This window comes from Durio zibethinus, chromosome 2, assembly GCF_047325235.1.
Source record: "Durio zibethinus cultivar Kanyao isolate XHJ-2024 chromosome 2, ASM4732523v1, whole genome shotgun sequence".
In the NCBI taxonomy this organism is placed as follows: Eukaryota; Viridiplantae; Streptophyta; class Magnoliopsida; order Malvales; family Malvaceae; genus Durio; species Durio zibethinus.
In genome coordinates this window covers 35,611,980-35,632,324 of record NC_143163.1, presented here as the reverse complement: position 1 = coordinate 35,632,324, position 20,345 = coordinate 35,611,980, and the positions used below count along the sequence as shown (strand labels likewise).

General features: G+C 28.4%; 2 protein-coding genes across 3 annotated transcripts; both read right to left on the bottom strand.

The window, feature by feature from the left end:
- Positions 1 to 1,933: 1,933 nt before the first annotated feature.
- Positions 1,934 to 6,019, bottom strand: LOC111318050 (phytanoyl-CoA dioxygenase). 2 transcript variants are annotated; one of them, XM_022920685.2, is made up of 9 exons: positions 5,864 to 6,019; positions 5,620 to 5,744; positions 5,386 to 5,440; positions 4,864 to 4,932; positions 4,626 to 4,744; positions 3,405 to 3,552; positions 3,170 to 3,314; positions 2,967 to 3,053; positions 1,934 to 2,198 (listed from the first exon to the last, which is right to left on the bottom strand). In XM_022920685.2, the coding sequence occupies exons 1-9, from the start codon at positions 5,916 to 5,918 to the stop codon at positions 2,156 to 2,158; spliced, it is 846 nt and encodes a 281-aa protein (XP_022776420.2). In that variant the 5' UTR covers positions 5,919 to 6,019; the 3' UTR covers positions 1,934 to 2,155. The 2 variants fall into 2 exon arrangements, with proteins under 2 accessions (XP_022776420.2, XP_022776418.2); XM_022920683.2 differs by having other exon boundaries at positions 5,386 to 5,446; positions 5,864 to 6,002.
- Positions 6,020 to 8,871: 2,852 nt separating this feature from the next.
- Positions 8,872 to 16,450, bottom strand: LOC111318049 (protein ESMERALDA 1-like). The gene is made up of 10 exons (XM_022920682.2): positions 15,867 to 16,450; positions 14,711 to 14,780; positions 13,516 to 13,583; positions 13,300 to 13,388; positions 12,372 to 12,569; positions 11,910 to 12,114; positions 11,596 to 11,763; positions 10,408 to 10,575; positions 10,105 to 10,295; positions 8,872 to 9,556 (listed from the first exon to the last, which is right to left on the bottom strand). Exons 1-10 carry the CDS (start codon positions 16,230 to 16,232, stop codon positions 9,394 to 9,396), a joined length of 1,686 nt encoding a protein of 561 aa, XP_022776417.2. The 5' UTR covers positions 16,233 to 16,450; the 3' UTR covers positions 8,872 to 9,393.
- Between the last annotated feature and the right edge of the window lie 3,895 nt (positions 16,451 to 20,345).

Below are 20,345 nucleotides of genomic sequence, written 5' to 3'. Positions count from 1 at the left end.
ATCAAGGGAAGTGGAAAGACAACGAAGATGCCTATCTATTGAAGATGTCACTGAAACTTTTGCACGACTTTCATCACTGAATGTCTAGTAATCATAATGAAAAAGCAGGCAGCACTAACAGAGAGACAAAGAGAGAAACAGTGTTAAAAATAAAAGTGAGAAACAGGGAAAAAAAAAAGTAAAAAATACAACGAAGAAAGCGCGTATTGCCGAGAAAAACCGACCGTGATCTAGTGAAAATCCAACTAGGAGTCTGGAAGCAGCCAGCATTTAATTGGCTTTGGCCAAAAATAGGGAGGCTGAGGGATTGTCCTTGTTTTCCTTTACTCTGATTTCCTGCACTGCCTCGTCCATCAGGACAAACACAATCTCACACCATGAAACTACAAAAAAAAAAAGAAAAAAAACTTAGTAAAACAGTTGGATGGGTTCCTTTAAAAATCTGTTTGCAGTAGTAGTACTGTAGCTCCATCATCATTCAATAAAGAACAAACCTCCAATGTTTCAAAAATTCAAGCCCACTTTATCCATAGCTCAGACCATAGCCTGTGTTTTTTGTTGTCTTAAAGTCCATACACTCTTAACAATTATTAGTCCAGTTGTTGCATATAACATTCAATTTAAAAAATTATGCATATCTTGCCTTGTTCACAAGCAATTACAATTTTTTTTTCATAACACTGAAATCAACTTTTTGTCATGTTGCATATATACCACGCTCACAATTTTTCACTCCCTCATTTTATTTTCGGATTCGTTTTTTTTTTCTTTTCAAAGGAGGTTTTTAAAGGAGATCCAAACCGAAAAAGAATTGTAAATATTAAAATTTATATTTTAAATTTATTAAATATCTTTTATTAAAAGTTACTGCAATAAATTTTGAATTTATTAATTGTTATATATATATATATATATATATATACATACATTTATGGGTCCTTCCTTTTTACCCTCCCAACCACATCAAGGAAGAAGAGTGAAATGAGAAAAGAAATGAAGTTGGAAAATACGTTTGAACACATCCATGAGCCATATGGTAGGAGAAGTTGTAGTTCACAAAGAGATCATATACATCCTAAAAGCGAATTCTATGGTTTGATAAACGTGCAACTAATTTCTGAAAAAAGAGCCAATGTTCATTTAAAATTCCATTGAAGTTTTAATTGTAACTTAGCAACACTATAAGATCATTTGTTGGAAATGATTTCTGAATGGTCAATCAACTCCTACACTCCTTTTAGTAAGAATGGTGGAAAGCATAAAGCAAAAAGAAAAATAGTTAAAAAAAGATTTGATAATTTTAAATACGAAATAATAATATGATACAAATATATATATAAATGATACAAATCAAAATTTTGATAAAAACCATGTGCTAAATAAAAATTAAAAAAATTATATTTAATAAGTCAACATAAATTTTGATAATTTTTGTATTTTACGAATATATGAATTATCATATCTATCTAAAATAAAGCTATAAAATGATAAATGTGATTATAAAAATATATATTTTCTTTTATAATTGTATATGCCAATATTGAATTTTAAAAAATTGATACATATTCCTATCTTCTATTGAAAATTTTAATGTAATTGGAAAATAAACTGATTATTAAAAAAATAATTTTATAAATAGATTTCTTTTGTATCTTGCTATTTTACTCTCTCCACTAATCCTTTTCCCTCTCTTCAATGTTGTTTTCGGCCAGTCGGTCTAATATCAATATATCATCGACAACAGCCCTTTCTTCATTGGCTGGCTATTTTGCATTTTAATTGATTCTGTATCCAATAAATGTTGAGCCAAAGATGTCAACCAACAGTTGAACATCTTTAGGTTTCAATAAGTTATAAATAGCCATACTGCATGCATCATGCAAAACAAAACAAACCACAAAGTCTCAATAAAGTAACAAATAGATGCAATAGGTGAAGCAATGTATGCAGATGTATTATTATATTGTTGAGAGGTCAATATACAACGGAATGTCGGTGAAGGAACATTAAAATGGCCAGCCATTTTGGTTTTTCAGTATATAGTACACGGTGAGCACAATCCCATGATACACATTGCCACTGAGCATAAATAATTTTGCTTAGACACGTACATGAACGCTCCAGGCAACTACCGGGGATGAACTCTCAGGTCTGATCAAGAAGCATAGAGGGGCTCTGGCTCCACTTTTCTTTTGATCCTGAAAAGGGTAAAAGATCAAGTTCATAAATGATCAAACTTCACTAGACCATGAGTCACGTAGAATTTGATCAAATCAGAGAACAAATCTAGTCGTTGGTATTTAAAACAGATTTCTACTACTATAGATCAACTCATCCTGATCTCCTTTCAATAACTAAGAATACTAATTAGTTCGTTTTCTTGATTATGTTAAAGAGTAAATTAAGAGCATTTCTACATTTATTGCCAATATTCTGAAAAAATAGTGTAAAACTTCAATGATTACAACAAGTTATGATTTAGTATGATCTTTTTTAATCATTAGACCAAGGAATATCAAATGAATGGGATCTTTTCTCAATCTCTCCCACATATGTCAGATGGGAACAAATGTATTTCTCTAGACATTTTTGGACAGAAAAATTATAGATTCACCAGGAGATGATTAATTCAATTTCCATTTTTGAATTGGAATATTGTTTCCCTGTGAGGTTTTCAACTCTATACAAATACAAAGCACAAGGTCTTTATAGGTTACCCTAGCATATTTATATGATAAGAGGGAAATATTGTTGCAGGCAACACAGACATTTGAATTGACTGTTGACTATACATCATCTAGATAAAATAAGATTCATAAGATAAAAAAATTATTTATTATCAGCACCTTCGAGATAAATACTAATATGTTTACCCTATGAAGAACAAAAAAGTGAAATTGTGGAGCACAAAAAGATGAACCATCTAAAAATATTGAGAAGATACACAAAAATGCTCATGTAATTACCAATTATCTTCAGCCCACTTGCAGCCATCAGTATCTACCACATGCCAGCTGTATGCATGCCGTGAATTTGGAGATTGATTTTCAAAACTAAAGTACAAGCACAAAAAACAAAAGAAATAAACAGTGATTAACCTGAATAAAATTCTTTAAATAAAATTCTTTCAACTACAGTACAAGTTCTAAATAAAATTCTTTAAACTAACCTTTGATGAATAAGATCACCATGAATTACAACCAAAGATCCAGCTTTCACTTCAATAGGCACAAAATCTTTCTGGTCATAGGATGGAGAAGGCCGGTCAAAGTAAACTCCATCTTCACCCCTAATGAACCTTCTAACAAGGCCATCTGGAAACAAACAGAGCAGGATCAAAATAAGGTATTGTCTATCTATTTTAAAAAGTCACGATGGAAAAAGTTTTTAAAAAACAAAGGTACTTTTTTGAGATTCAGGAATGGCCCAAAGGCAGCCGTTTACGACTGTTGCATCTTCTAGAGCAAGCCATAGCCCAGTGCAAGTTTTTGGCTCAGTGTAAAGAAATGAGTTGTCCTGGTGAGGACTTACTTCACCTCCTATACCTGGTTGCTGTCAAAATGACTCACACTTTAGCAGAATGCAGTGAACTTCAGTATTCAACAAAATTCAATTCAACCTCTTTCTTTTTTCCTCTTTCTCTTTTGTCTAGATCAAAAGCAATATAAAGGGGAATACATCTTTCATTCCCGACTGGGAAGGAAGAAAGGAACAAAGAAAGAAATACTGAAGTCCTAAAGACAGGATATAAGATTCAAACACCTTTACAAATCATATAGGGATTAAATCTCATCTATGTGCAGGATTAGTAGTTCAATGTTTCTGTTTTGAAGGAGAAACAGAAGTGTGCTTCCATTTTGGAGAAAAAAGAAAAAGCATCAAAATAATATACCATTGCAACAGCATATTAAGTAGTATCTATTATAATTTAGACCAAATGTTTACACCTGCTCTTAACAAAAAAAGCTGCATATGTAGTATGAAGAATAATAAAAAGATTCGATAAACCACTCCCAGCATCTAGCACATTTCGAAGTTACTTAGTGGGATAAGACAGGACCAGACAACAAAGCCAACAAATAGAACCTCAATGCCCTAGAAATTCCTAAATCTTACAGAAAATTTCATATCCCTAAATGTTAACAAAAGTGCAGCAATAGCAACTTTAGTATGATCTACCACACATAGTAGCACAAGAGAAGAAAAAACTCAATTCCAGGATTACAAAAAGGTGCCATTCCATCAGAACTCAGCTCAATCTTTATGCTTTGTATGCAATATAATTTTTCACACCTTGAAAGGGCCAGCTAGTCATATGGTGAGATATGAGTTTAATGTTACACGCTGAATAAAAGTTCCTTTAAAAGGCAACATCAATGCAAAATGAACACAGGTTTCATTGACTGAATAAGTGAATTATTATAAAAATAAATAGATAAGAGAATTATCAACCTTGAAACATACTACCAAATGCACTATTTCACTCTAAAGTAAAACTATTATATTCAAGTTACAGAAGTCAGACCTCTCAATAACTTGGAGTTGAAATTCTCAGGTTAGAGGCAAAGGGTGTTATCACTAGAGAATCATTGCCTTCATGATCAGGGAAAAAACAAGATAAATACCTTAAAAATATACATTGACTGAATGATCACTGGCCTCTTGTAACCTAAGGAGAACAGCAAACTCGAAACTTTCTCAGAGCAAGAGAATTCTTTGAAAACTGGGTCAATCTCATGTAATGCTACACAAACAAATACACTGAAGGATTAGCATCAATAAACATATTAGCAACCAATTTACATGAGCATGTTGCCATAATAAGAGCATAACAAACCATGTAATATCTTTAAAATTACATACCATGCCCAACTTTATTGATAGAAAGTTCCTTTGATTGCTTTAAGTTTCTGTTATCGTCAAATGCTTTTTCTGACAAAGCAACAAAAGAAAAAAAAAGTTAACAAATGTTAATAAAGAAAACTAACATCACCATCTAAAAGGCACCAAAGTGATAAAAAGGAAACAGAAAAGTTAAAGCTAAAAGCAAATCTCTGATTATCCTACATAATCCGCACAAATAATCATTTTAGCAAAGTGTTAGAGATTTTATACAATAGATATCATGTAAAAACAATAAAAGCAAATCAAGCTTTACCATGTAAGATAGGCAAACTTAACTTATTCAAGTGCCTTAGTAAACAGTTCATTAACATTCAAACCTTTCAATTTCAATCTAACAGCAAGTTCATATATCCGAAAACCCTAGTTCTCAAAACTAATTTGATACTTTTTCAAAGCAAAATTAAGAAGAAAGAAAAAACTAATGGGGGAAACAATAAATGAGTGAAGAAAAGTAAGAAAGCAACAATAATAAAAATATACCTTCAAAGAAAAAAGAAATCTTTTCAGCACTTTCGTAGAAGTATTCACTGGTCAACTGTATCTACAAAAGAACCATATTGACAAAATTAAACTTTACAATCAAATATTCTCTGATCAACTTTAACTACAAAATACCCTTATTGAGAAATTATCAAAATTTAAGCCTTATAATCAAATAAAATCAAATTATTTTACTATTACACCAAGAAAGAAATAAGGGGAAAAAAAAAAAACCTGATTTTTGGTGGAGAAAATAGAAGCGGTGGTGGTGGGGTCAAAGTCCTGAAGCAATTCGTCCATTCTCTTCCTCATAACTTCAATTTCTTCGGGACTCGCAAATGACTCCATTACAAGAAAACCTGCAAAAAAAGACTTTTGAAATTTGATCAGGTAAAGAACAGAGTAAAAAAGCAGATGCTGTATTGTTTTTGTAAAAGAAATTGTTTTGCTGAAAGCAGCAGTGGCAGGTGACGATGACCTTGAGAGTTGAAAGATTGGAACTGTTGCGTATTGAGATTTCCAACGATTCCCATGGCGGTGGCTTTTGGCTGAAACAGGGGAGGATTCTGAAAAGTTTTATCAAGTAAAAAGCGTTGAAATAGGAAAATTTGGATCTTTTCGTATTTGAGAAATATATTTAAATCCGATAAATACGGTCGCTAATTAAAAAATATATATTTTATATTTGGAGGTTTTAATAAAAATATTCAAATATTTATGTGGAAAATGATTGGGTAAAAAGAATAAAGGGTTATTTATCTTGTTATTTTTTATTTTTTTTAAAGAATAATAATAAAAAAGTTTTATATTTTCATAAATGAATTTAGACAATTGACACATCTTTACTAATATTTGCATTTAATATATTATTTTTATTAAATTCAATAACTGATAATAAATTAATTACATATTTTTTCTTTTAAGTATCATTTTAATCAGCGTCATTGGACGTGATCGGTAACAGATGTTATGGACTCTTTGGTTTCTCCATCATTTAAGATTTTATTAATTGTTTTCCTATATTGTTTGTATCTATATTTACTATATACTATATGGATACCCGCGTAGGTTAATTTTTTTTCATTCTTATTCATTGATTTTTTTTTTTTTATCTAATTTTTAAAAAATAAAGGTGAAAAAAATCAAATAGAGGGGAACGTAGATACTTAAATTTGCTTTTTATTCTTACAAAATATATTATAAAAAATATTTTTTTTTATTTTTATGTGTAAGACTCACTTAATACAAAACGAACCAAATAAACTAAATAATATATAAATATAAAATTAAATCATAATAAAATATATATATATCATAAGGTAGATTGAGATAAAATATTTTAAATCTATTTTTGATTAATCATTTATTTCTATTAAACAATAAACTCGAATTGATTCAATATCAATTTTTTACAAAAAAAATCTCATATCAAATTAAAATAGATAAAAACCTATCGAATATTATTTGTTTTGACATATTTTTTAATAGTTTCATTTCATTGTAAAATTGATTAAATTAAAATTATAAATATAAATAAAATACAAAAAAATAAATATGTTACATGGATATCTCCATTAACATTATTTTTTACGAAATTATTTTAATTAAAAAATAATAAATAAAAAAAGAAAAGCATATAATTTTAAAAAAAATACATCCTCTCAATTTGAGTTGGATTAAAAGTTGAAATATAAATTATTTTACACATCCACTAATTTTTTTTATTATAAAATTTATGTAATTAAAGAAACGAAATAACAAAGGGGAAAAAAAACAAATTAGAGTGTTGCATAGAAACCTCAATCAAGTTTTTTTAATAACTTTATTTAAATAAAAAAAGTAAAAAAAAAAAAAAAACTACATAAGTTGTCGCTATATTGAATAAGCACCAAATAATAATCAAAATGAATAAAATTTATATAATTGATAGATGGATAGATTATATTTTAATTGTGTATAAATATAATATTTTTATTAAATTAAGATATTAAATAATAATTTTATTAAAATAATATATATACAAATATAAAATAAAAGTAAATATATTATCAAATTGAAAAGAGAAAATTAATGAAAAAAGAAAATAATACATAGTTTTAATAATTAAATCAAATGGGTCTTATTTTTAAAAATTTTAAAATATTTTAAAATATTAATCAAATAATAAAGGTAAATAAAGAAAAAATATCAAATAATTTGACACATAATATATATTTAATATCAAGTGAGTCAAAATAGCATATACTTAATATCAAGCAAGTCAAAAAATAAAATCTAAATAATTATTTATTAAAAATATAAAAAATAATAATAAAGATGTAATATACCTTTACTATCAAATGAATCTCAAACATAAAAAAATTAAAATCTTAAAAAGGATTTATTAAATATTTTTACAAAAGTAAAAAAGGAATATGTAACATCAAGTGAGTCTCACAAAAATAAAAAAATTTATTAAAAATATTTACTAAATATAAAAATTTAAAAGTATAAAAAAATCCAAAAAAATTAAAAAATAAAAGAATTGAAAAACAATACAAAATTTAAAAAGCATTTAAAAAGAAAAACTAAAAAACTAAAATCCAAAAAAAAAAAAGGTTAAAAAAGCAAAAAAACTATGACAACACGCTGAATCCCGGTTAAGTTCCACGTATTATCAAAATTTAAGTTATAGATATACTTGAAAGTGAGGATATTATGGTAAATACCTTTTGGTTAAGAGGGGTAATAAAAAGACAACAATGGTACTTTTAATGCAGTGTTATATTTTTACGATATGAGTAGCAAATATATTATTATTATTAGATAAAAACGAAATGAGTTGCTAACTAAGTTTGTATTTGGCTAAATTCTGATCATAGCTATTCTATTTTATCCACATTTGAAATTTAATCTTTTTATTATAATTTATAAAAATATAATGCTCATATTATTTTAATTTGATAATCTTAATTACATTATTAATCCAATTAAATTTTTGTAGTTAAAAACATTAATATAATTATTGACTTGATGATATAAACATTAATTTTGTAGACGTAACATTAATTTTATTAACATAATAATATGAATTAATGATATCAATTGCAAGATTGTACAATTTTTTTTAACTTTTCAGATTTATTAAAAAAAATTTTTATGACTTTTTGAACTTTCGTATGTTTTGCTAAAAAAAAAAAGATGATTACAACAACAAAGTTAATAGAAAATAATTAATCGTAATAATAATTAAAACCAAAATTATCAAATTTGATTTGTATAAAGCCAAAATTTTTATAAATTATAGTAGAAAGATTGAAATTCAAATTTCTTGTAGAATTTAACAACTGAAATTTTTTTATCCACATTATCACATCAACAACAAAATCCTCCATATGTAAGTTTTTGTAGTTTATTTTGATGAAAGATGGAAACAATTCAATTCTAAAGGAATATAAATCCAGACCCATGACTAAAATGATTCAAGGAATAAAAATCCAGCAAGAATTGCTAAGAAATTCTTGAAATTGGAAAAATTAAAGACCAGGAACAAAATTGTACATGAAAAATCAATACCCTGATTTTGGACTAAATTTCTTCCCGTCTTTTACACTTCAAACTGCAGCTACTTTACAAAAAATCAGAAAACCAGGGTGTGAAAGAATACAATGTGTTATATCCACAGCTTGTTAGATACAGCAGCTGCTACAGCAATCCAGAAACAATCTCCAGTTAATGCTGGGGTAATCCCCTCCAACAGCACAATTGTCAATTTCGTGTTCTCTGGCATCATATGCAAAAAGATGCAGCTCCCCATCAACTCAATCCCGGTGAAATAATTAGATCAATAGATAAATGTGACCTCTGAAAAAATCCTCCAAGCTCCCAAAATTGAATTGTATGCCCTCTTGCCATATCAAGAGGATAAAAAAATGAAAAAATTAGATGAAAAAAAGGGGGTCAGAAGCAAGATGTGCTCGCCATATTACAGGAACAAGATACACCCATCAAAATCCCTCTGCAAGCAGATCACGTCGCCGATGATGATCTTGAGTCTTCTGATTTGTTTGTACGACACATGCAATCAGGGCATGGGAAGGTATATATTGAATCATTGGGCCTTTTCAGTTCAAATCCCTTTGAGTCACTATGAGACCCCATATTCAGCATTTGACGCCTGAAACTTTTCCACCTGAAACAAAAAGCGAGGTAAATTGAATCCAACAGTTCATATTTCCAATTATCACAAATATTATCACAAATAAGAAGCATTCTAAAACAACCCATCATGATACATGTTTCATTCTAGAACATAGAAACTATGTCTTGATTTCCCTAGGGACATTTCCAAAATGATCAATTGTAAACCATCCCATTAAGTTTGTACTTTTCAAAAGAAGAAAACTAAATAATATGATCTGATGTAAAGTGTCTAACATAGCTGTTTCAAGATATATTTCTTCATGTTTATCTAGCTGCTAACGTTTGAAATTGTCTTCCAAAACTTGCAAACATTATCCCCAATAGTATTGCTTACAATATCATTCTCTACCCTATTACAACCACTAAACAAAACGGAAAAACTAATCCTGTTTTGCCCTGAATCCTGAGAGAAATAGAATAATTTCAACCATTTTGGTCCCTTTTTTTTTGGTCTAAATCAATCGGTTTGGTCCTTATTTCAAGAAAAAACAGATAGCTTAAAGTAGTGGCAGGTTTAGAAAAAAGATCAAAGCATACCCAATGTTAGGATTATCAAATAGCAACGCCAACTTTCGCTTGTCTGGTCGAATTGTCTTGGAGTGTCCTCCATACAAGTATCTCCTATGGCCAATCAGAAAATGAGGAAAATTTCCACCTTGAGTTGTCACAAATACCTCACTATGAAGGCAAACAGTATAGTCTATAGCAGCCATCCTGGAAGAAAAGTTCTGAAAGCAATAATCCAAGTCAAAAAGAAATGATAAAAAATCCAATCTCAAAGGCATTAATGAAGGACTTGAAAAAAAAAAAAGAAGTGGTGAAACATCACATGCATCTGACCTTATATGGAGCAAGTTCTTCCTCTGATGCCAGCATCTCCTTTGTTTGCAAGTTGGGAAACATTTCCAATAACGGAGCCATTGTTTTCTCAGCATTGTATATTTTTCCAGACGCCAAAAAGATAAATGTATTGTTATCAAATCCCATTCCTCTAAGCATCAATCCAACCTAATAGGTGGAAAAAGATATTAAATCAACTATCATTGACATGAGTGTCGATATCTGTGTGTGTATGTGTGTATATATGTATGTTAACTGTTCTGGGAACACTTAAATTGACACAAGAACACCATAGTCATCACACAGTTGAAATGCTCATCTATGTCAAGTGAATTTTTGTTTTAATCTGTCACTTAATATGCCAATTTTTATCAAGGTCAAGTAACAAACATATGAAACTGTCAAATAGCCAAGGAAATTCCGCTAGCCAGTGCAAGAGCAACAATAAGTCATCTTTCCTAAGATTTCATTACTTCAAGCAGCACCAGAATTCATAAAGGGGGACTAAATCCAACATTTCAGGAGAGTATACAGACTAAATTCAGAATTAAAGGAGCAAATTCATATGGTTCATGATCTTTTAGCACATAAAGAAACTATTAAGCAGAATCAGTCATGAGGCAAGCTATGTATATTCTACCAAAGCTGCAACCTCACTCATTTTACAATTATATCAGTTCAGTGCAATTACACAATGCTTGCCACAGACAGCAAAGCATATTATATGTTATGACCCAGTAAAGGTAGAAAAGAGCAAATAATCACAGAACCAGAAAAAGGTAGTTCCACAATCAAGACATAATGAATTCTTTTTTTCAGGGAACACATCCTATAAACTTGATTGCAAAGTAGCTTGAAAATTCTAGTTTTCATTTTGGTGCGACATATCAACACTTTAGGGTATGAACAGAGAAATTTCATCAAGTACTAAAACAATTTGAGAGCCTCTGACTACCATCAGCAAACAAAATCTTAAATAATAAATAAACTAATAAAAAAAAAAAAACCATAAACCCATTCCTAAAGATGATCTTTACCTACCCTAATCTACCAAGTGCCATCACTCTCCAACAAAATAAAATTATCTTTATTTTTTTTTTTAATGAGTAACAATAATAAAATTATCATCCAGCTGAGATTGCTTCAGTTCAATTTTCAATTGAAAGCAACTTTATTAACCAACAATACCTCTAATGGAGTAAGAGGGCATTTCCCATTAATCCTGATTGCCCCAGGGCGCATAACTCGACCAGGTTTTGTAAATTTTCCTTTCCAGCCTCTTTCCCTCGCTTTTTCCATGTCTTCTTTTTCTTGCTCCCCACCATCAAATACACAACAAGAGAAAGCAACCATATCCTGCACATGAAAGAAAGAGTACATTATACACTTCCTACAAAAATGGAGTTGATAAAACTGCTATTAATGGTCATAACAGTAATCTTTTTTATGTTAAAAAAGGTCATCAATCATCATAATACATTTTCTATCAGAACAATACTAACCTCCTCAAAGCGAAGATGAACAGAAACAAACTTGCCACCACTATTCGCACTGTGCTCTTTCATTCTTGCAACCAAAGTTTCTCCAAGGCTTAGTATTGGACTTGAAAACCTTAAAGCTTCATAATTTGCCAAGCATCTGAGTCTTTGGACTGCTGGAGGAGCATCAAATGATAAGCGATTTGCAAAAGGAGAAATCCTTATAATCCTGAGTCATTCAATCAGAAAAGAAGTAGCTTAAATTAAGACAACAATAAACAGTGTACTTCATACATAACTACAACGAGAAGAAGGTAACAGTAAGGAAAATATGCCAATCTACACTACATGCATAGAGAAAAATATGTACTTTTGTTCATAAAGTGTTGCCTTAAGCAACAATGTTTAGAATCACCATATGTTGCTCAAGTAAACAAGCTAAACTTAAAAAGAAACAATTAAGCAACATTCAATGTTCAAACTCACTTTTCTTCGAGGAGCTTGGGCAGGACTACATCCCTATAATACCGAATGGATGACCATGCTTTAATTCTGAAGTTGTAGACATTGGTCAAATTGTGGTCAAATCGTTCCATTATGAACTCAGGAATCTTATCAACAACTCGTACGTCATTCTTTAGGGCACTGATGAAATAATCTTCATCATAGATGTCTTTGAATTTGCTGGAAAAGTAAAAACCACACACGGACTTCAGTCAATGTGGTACAAAATGATTGGTAAAACACAATACTAAATAACATGTATAAGGAACAAGTGTAATGATAAAAGAAAAAATGATGTGTAATACTAATAAATGAGGTAAATGAACCAAGAAAAGTGACAATCAAAACTAAAATTAGTTCAAGGAAAATTTCAAGAATAGCATGTTAACAGTTCTTAGGCATCAAAGAAAATTGTTTAAATTATAAATATACTTTTCACTTCATTTTTTTCTTATCTAACACTTTACTGAAAAATTTTATTTCCCTTTAATTTTCCAGTAAACAAAGCCTAAAGAGCAATTCTTGACTAGTTATTAAAAGATAATAATGGCAATCTGGTTTTTAATACATTCTCCTATTCTTCAAAAAGAAAGCATTGTCAGCTTTTAGGATTAACATTTGGCATTTCAAACTTAGAAGTCCTTAATTTAATTGATTTACAGCTCAACCTAAAAACATCACGCAAGCACATAGCTAAGATAAGCAATATTTTAATCAACAAGGTTTCGCAGCCTAACACTACCGTTATAGAAAAATTGTACAGCTAAAGATCAATGTATCAGGACACAGATTATCAGCTTAAGCTTCCCAATAAATATTTATTTGCTAGAAAACTGATTACTAATACTTTTATCATTTTTCCTTGATAGTACACAAGCAACATGACAACTAAAAATAGATGATAACAAACCTGGGATCTCGCCATATGCTATGATAATGGAAATAAGGGATTATAAGTGTTGCATTAAGATAGCCTGCCACAGCAACCGCATTGCATATCTACAAAGTATCCAAAACAACCATGTAGAGAAAATATAAATTAAAGAGATCATAAAACCGGCAAGCTTTTACGAAATGGAGGTAAAGCATAAATACTTAAAAGAAATTAATGAGGAACAAAACCAACCGATGTTCTCTGCTGATTTAAGCCTCCATTTGCCTCAACATATATGTAACCATTCGATTCAGGCAAGCCTATAGTGGTTAAAAGAACAGCCAAATTTTAAACTAATGAAGATAGTCAACAAACAAAAACCATACTCGTGCATATAAACATGAAGCATGCATGTAACTGCACATAGAAAACATAACAAATACTTCAAATGTGCAAGCACCAGAAATGGAACATAAAACTCTAAATGTGTGACATTTACACTAACATGTTAATGAGGCTCCTAAGGTCCTCGCACATACAAGGGTTCTTACAAAAATTTTAATGAGTTGCTATTTCACATAGTTAGACTTCCACATTTCCTCTCCCTCCCCCCCCCCTCTCTCTCTCTCTCTCTCTCTCTCAAGAAAGCACTCTTAAACTCTGTTACTCAGACCCAACAGTTTAGGCAAAAGAAATCACATTGACCAAACATGACAGAGGTGTTGTATGGATATGCTTTTTACACACCTTTAACAGAAATAAAGTTATCTTCTAATGCTACAAATTCTACTTGACATAAGGGCAAAATGTTACTGCAAAACTTAGTCAAATCGCAGATGAGACAATAAAAGACATAATATTTAAACAGTCATTAACATAAGAACCAATTGGCAACATTGATCACCCCAATACCAGACTTAACAGCCTGAAAACCTAGTCAATCAATATATTTAGTTGTCTGACCTTTTAAACAAATGATATCTACATCTAATCTAGGATTATCATGGCTTGAAATTTGTAATTTGTATAAATCCAGGAGGCCAGAAAGCTCAGAAAAAGGTTTTAACTTCCTGCAGATGTAACTCTAAATGATTCAAGTGTCCGATTCCAATTCCTTTGTGGCATGTAATATATATTATCTTACATGCCAAAGCCATTCACTTAGAAAATGAGTACTCTTCCAATTTTGACGGTAAAATATTGATGCTTGCAAAAGTTACCATCAACAATAAATAGAGTAGAAATAAAATAAAAAAGAAGCAAATTTGTTCTCATTCACCAAAAGTAATGCTAACAATGAGATTCATAAATAGAGATATTACTTATAATATATTTAGTGCTACACAAATAGTTGTCAGAAAACTAAAAGAGCCTAATTAATGTCAATGAAGCAACAGAAACATTATCACGAACTGTTTACAATAAAATAAATGGAATGAATTCATACCTTCAGAAGACTTGTTTACACAAGGTCTCCACTCCCCCCCTTTATAGGATTTTTTCCAAATAATTGAAATCTACAACAAATTCATTTAAGTTTAGGACAGATATAATCACATATCATGAATCAGCATCAGATGAAAATCTCAACAATCAATTTAAAATGCAAAAAGCCTTAACCATGCAATTATTTCAGCAAAGAAATGCTATACAAGTTAAATGGTTAAAAAATTTTTGCATTATATAATAAGATAGTATCGTAGTATTATAATTCATATTGCTCTTAAGAATTACAATGAGAGAAGCCGGAAAATAAAACAAGCATACACTAATACAAGGCACCAAATCAATTAACCCAATTATGAAATGATACTATGGAAACTGTTTTACCATTCTAGGGTTATGGTAATAAAGTGATTGAGTTATTCTTAGCCTATCTGTAAAAGGCTATTATCAAATTATCAAGTCAGTGTAGAGGAAGCAAATCATCAATAAACCAACAGTATTGAAATGCCTTAGGATTTAATCATTCAAAGAAGCTTCTGATTTCAATTTACTTTTACTATATATGAAACCCTGTACAATTATCTTTATCACAATATCTAAAGGGAAAAAAAGACAACCGGCTAGACATCACAATTTCCCATGATTTTCAGATCCAGATACGATCCAAAGATTGTTACAGCTGGAAATGAAGCATGTACAACAAGACACAAGGGTCAACTTCCTCAGAAAACAATAGTGAAAATTAAAAAAAAAAAGAAGAATAATGTTTAAAATGATTCCATGATTCAGCATTCTGTTTTTATTTTTTATTCAAATTGAGATAAAAAAAAATCCTTAATTTCTAAACTTTCAAGAATTTGTATAATCATTAGAAAAAACTTAAGTCTTAAATAGAAAAAAAAAAAAAAAAAAAAACATAACGTAAGACCATCGGGAAAAATACAAGTAACTACATTGTCCAAGTTCCTCAAAATTCTATCAAGATCCAAACCAAGAAGAAAAAAGAAATCAAAGAAAAACTCAAAATTTGGAATGGTTCATGAAACAAATCCGACCCAATACAGAAAACCTTACAAAGTAATCCGACCCGCAATCATAAAATCGAAGAATCCATAAAAATTGACTAAAAAGGAATAAATCAAAAACCAGTGACTCACCGCATCAGCAGAGGAATTATCGCCCTTCATATCAATCTTAAGCCTCTCATAAACCTGGGGACTCCGGTAAACGGAGCCGGGGGCTGGCCGGTGTTTAACAACAAGAGCCACATCAAACGAAACGGTGCCCATGTAAAGAAGCATCCCAGAGATGTAAATGAGAGGAGCAAAGAAGAAAATCCCTTGTCGACGAAGAACAACCGAGAGAAGTAACCAAGCGAGACGATGGGCTATGGTCGGGCCCGGTTGGAACGGGCTGGACCGACCCGACTTCCTTCCGTGACGGTACCTCGGTGACCGTAGTGGTGATGCCGGCGGTGACGGGGTGCTGTGGCCGCTACTAGGAATCCTATTTTTCGCGTGCATTTGAAAAACAAACACAAAAAAAGAAAAAAAAAATTACTCTGTTTTTTTTTCTATTTTGTTGAATTTCTTTTTTTTCTTGATGACTACGTCATATGGGAAGCTGAAACCTCTGTATGCGTTTTCTTTTTTTATTTCTCTCTCTCTCTCTCTCTTTTCTCTTCCGTGGGAAGGGGAGAGAGAAGAGAAGGGAAAAGAAAAGAAAAGAGAGGGAAAAGGGCGAGAGAGAAGAAATGTATTTTTGTTTGTAGTGAATAGAACAGAGAAGAAAGAGGAAAGCACGTGCACGTGCACATGCTCTTTGGAAGGGAGTGGGAAATAATAATGGAAAGAGACAGGGAGTGATTATGAATCGGGAAAAGGAGTGTGCTTAGAAGGTAAAATACTTGCCTTTTTGGTTCAACTTAAAATCACGTGATTTTATCTACCATTTTTTTTTTGGCATATTCATAATTTAATTTTAATCGAATTAACTGATAAAATTAATTTAATTTGATTAATTAATTAATTATTAATTTAATTTTAATTGATTAATAAATATAATTTTAAAAAATTTTAATCTTTGATTAAATTGATTCAAAAATCAAATTAATTAAAATATAAAATACTTTAAATATAAAATAAAAAATATATAAAATAGATTATTTAATTTTATAAATTATTAAAGTTTTTAACATAATATTTTAATATTTGAATATTTTATTCAATAATTTTATTTAATTTATTTGAAATGTGAAAAATTACAAATTTAAAATATAATTTAATTTAAATATATTTATTATTCAGTTAATCGAAAAAATTAACTGAACCAATTGAATTAAATTCTATAAATATAAATAATGTATTTATTATTTAATTTAAATATATTTATTATAAATAATGTATAAATAATTACATTATTTATAATTTAACTTAAATTTAGTTAATTAATTTTTTAAAATTATAAATTCAATTCGATTAACAAAAATAAAATAATATAATTTGATTAATTTGATTTTGAATTATTTTATTTGAAATTAATCATACCGATTGAATTAACACTCTTAGATACATAAAAAATCTTAATTAACGAATAAAAAATATTGTAAGTGATTGAATTTAAATTTTATATTTATTAAATATTATTTTTAAAAATAATTATATAAATTAATTCAATTAAATTTTGAGTTCAACTTTTTCTTAAGTTCGTAGTTTTTAAGTGATATTTCTTTAGTACCATCATTTGATGCTTTGGAATAAGTAGTTTTTCGGTCAATTTGGTGAGTAATACCACTAATAATTTCTTAACTTCTATTTCACTTATTATTATAAAAGGAAATTTAGCGTTTCAAATTGTTAAGGTAAACATGGTATAAGACCATGTTGATATTGTTGTTTCCTTTTTTATCTCACAATTTGACAATTTGAGTGAATACATTATCTTTATATTTGTTGTTTCCTTTTATTCATTTGTGTAATATTTTATCCTTAATTTCTCATCAAACGTATCATTGAATAATTAGTAAGAAATCAGCAATGACACTTGTTCAAAATAATCTCTTATCTTAAAAAATTGGTTACTTTATTATCTTCATAATTTTGTTCAAAATTATGATTTAGCTCAATTAGTTAATTAAACCACTCGGAAAAAAAATATCTAATAATATTCAATTTTAATATTTCAATTTTTTTTGTACTATAAAAGATGAGAAAAAAACTTATATGAAATTTTTTTGGGTAAAATTTATAAAGTTCCTTCTTAAAAATAATTTGATAAAAATTTTAATAAAAATTTTAAATTGATAGATTGATAAAATTCAATGAAAAAATTAATAATATGTAAAAAAAATTAAAATATTATTTATAATTTAAATTTAATCGATATTTATTTAATGATAAAAATTATATCCATATTTTTACTAAAAATGTTTGTCTAAATATATATATATATGAAAATTTATTAATTTTTTTCAAAATTTACACATTTAATCTATATAATTATACATTTCAATTTAACGGTTTTGATTTTTTATTTTAGCTTTTATTTAATTGTTTTTAGTTGATAATTTCATGAATTTCACCTTAAAAACTTCTTCTAAGTATTTTCCTAAAAGATAGATCTGATAATTCGTGTTATTATGTCGTGTAAAATATTATATTTGTATCGTATTCTACATAAAAATTACGTATCATAGTTTGTATCCACACTATAATGTTAAATATAGTTTTTTGATTTTATTAAATCTATTTATAGTTTTTCTAAAATTTTAAATCATGTTATCTCTTTATTCTTTATACGTATTATGTCACTGTATTATGTTTTAAATTATTAAATTTATTAAAATATGATTAAAAATAAAAAAAAATAGTGGGATATTCTTTTAATATCCTACAGTGAGTTTCTATAAAATCAATATATTTAATTGAATTGTAGGTGTATGTAATAATTTATCCTTGTTTATACAATAGCATCTTCACATCCAATTTTACAAAAAAAAAAAAAAATAATAATAATAATAATAAGCGGAGTGAGCTAAAATAGTTATCAGTTCTCATTCATAATTTCATGTGATTTCCTGCATTTCATATTTGAAATGGATGGCAGTCGTAGGCAATCATGTGAGACTGGAAATTTTAATTCATTTTGTATATAGTATCATTCGTTTAGTAATAATATTTTAGTAGAGCACCCAACTGCCATTCCATGGGGACAGCTAAACTGAAAACAAGTATGCAGCGCCATTTCTAATAATAGTAATTTAAAAAATATGATGATTTTGATATCTAATTGCTTGTTTTTAACGGTGTAATTAATTGAATTTGAATTGATATATTATTAAATTTAAATTTGAATTCGATTATAAATTAGAGACTCGAAATTTAATTTAAACTCGAACGAGTTTCATTTTTTAACTCGAATTTGATTCGAGAAAAAAATTAAATTATTTAAGATCGTTTTATTAAATTCGATTAACGTGTAAAAATGAGTTTGATTTTTATATTCGACAAAAACTTGATTATTTGTGTTTGAACTTAAACTTGAGTTTGAGATATTTTATTAATTAAAATAATTAAAATATAATAAAATATAAAAGCTCAATTAGATTTGTGAATTACTTAAATCAAATATAAAAATACTCAAACTTGACTTTATCAATAAATTAAGTTATTTGAGTTTGAACTTGATTCGATAATAATGAAATCAAATTTAAATTTTATTTGAATCGAATATAAATTATTTATAAATACTAATATATCATTTACACATTTAATTATTATTCTTCGTCTAAGCAAATTACCCATTTTCACTCATTTTTTGTTAGCCTTAAATTTAATAATAAAAAAGAAATTTTTACTCTTTGCTATCTATTTCAATACCCAAGTAAAGGTCTATTTGTTTTACATATTTCTGTACATCCATGATCCATTGGTAAAATTCATTGAAAAAAAATTCTTACATGCTAGAGCTACAAACCCAAATAGAAAACCAATTGAAAGTTTTGACAAAGAGATGGAGAATTATCTAAGTATAATATAATTTAAAGCTAAATCATCTTTCAATAGTAAATATAAATGTATGCCTTTTGAGACCAAATCTCCGTTTTTCTCGAGGAAAAAATTTCAAATATACCAGAAAGAGAACTGATAGCTTGACCAAATTCCAATTAAGTGGACAAAATTATTGAGATTTGACTTCGATTTAGTTCAATTCAACACATGATTTAATAAACAAAAAATATGTTTATTTAATATTAATTTTAAATTATTAACATTTAAAATAATTTTTAAAATTTATTGTTTATTGGACTCGATGGATCGAGTCAAGCTTTCAACAAAAAGTTTCGAAAGTCAACTGAATTTGGTTCCGTTTATTAACATCTTTAATTGATAGTTTTTCTTTTTTAACATACAAATATATATATATATATATATGAAAAACTTTAAAGGATAATTAATAAATCAGAACTTAAACCTCATCCCTTATAAACTGTTAAAATCAAGTTTTGATATTTAAAATTAAAGGTAAAATATAATTACTGAATATAATTTACTTATAATTTTTTATTATAATTTTAATTATTCAATTACATTCAAATTTATGTCGAGAAATTAATCCATTATTTATAAACATAAATT

Bases quoted from the DNA above. Each gene is read 5' to 3' on its own strand.
- LOC111318050 (XM_022920683.2), bottom strand. From the start codon at position 5,918: ATGGGAATCGTTGGAAATCTCAATACGCAACAGTTCCAATCTTTCAAC. The intron at 4,745-4,863 runs GTATGTAATTTT...TTGTTTGTGTAG, and splicing joins TATCAATAAAGTTGGGCATG to CATTACATGAGATTGACCCA. The intron at 3,054-3,169 runs GTTAGTTTAAAG...CTTGTACTTTAG, and splicing joins GGTGATCTTATTCATCAAAG to TTTTGAAAATCAATCTCCAA.
- LOC111318049 (XM_022920682.2), bottom strand. From the start codon at position 16,232: ATGCACGCGAAAAATAGGATTCCTAGTAGCGGCCACAGCACCCCGTCA. The intron at 12,570-13,299 runs GTTTGTTATCAT...TTACTTTTCCAG, and splicing joins AGCATATGGCGAGATCCCAG to CAAATTCAAAGACATCTATG. The intron at 10,296-10,407 runs GTCAGATGCATG...TATTGCTTTCAG, and splicing joins AAGAACTTGCTCCATATAAG to AACTTTTCTTCCAGGATGGC.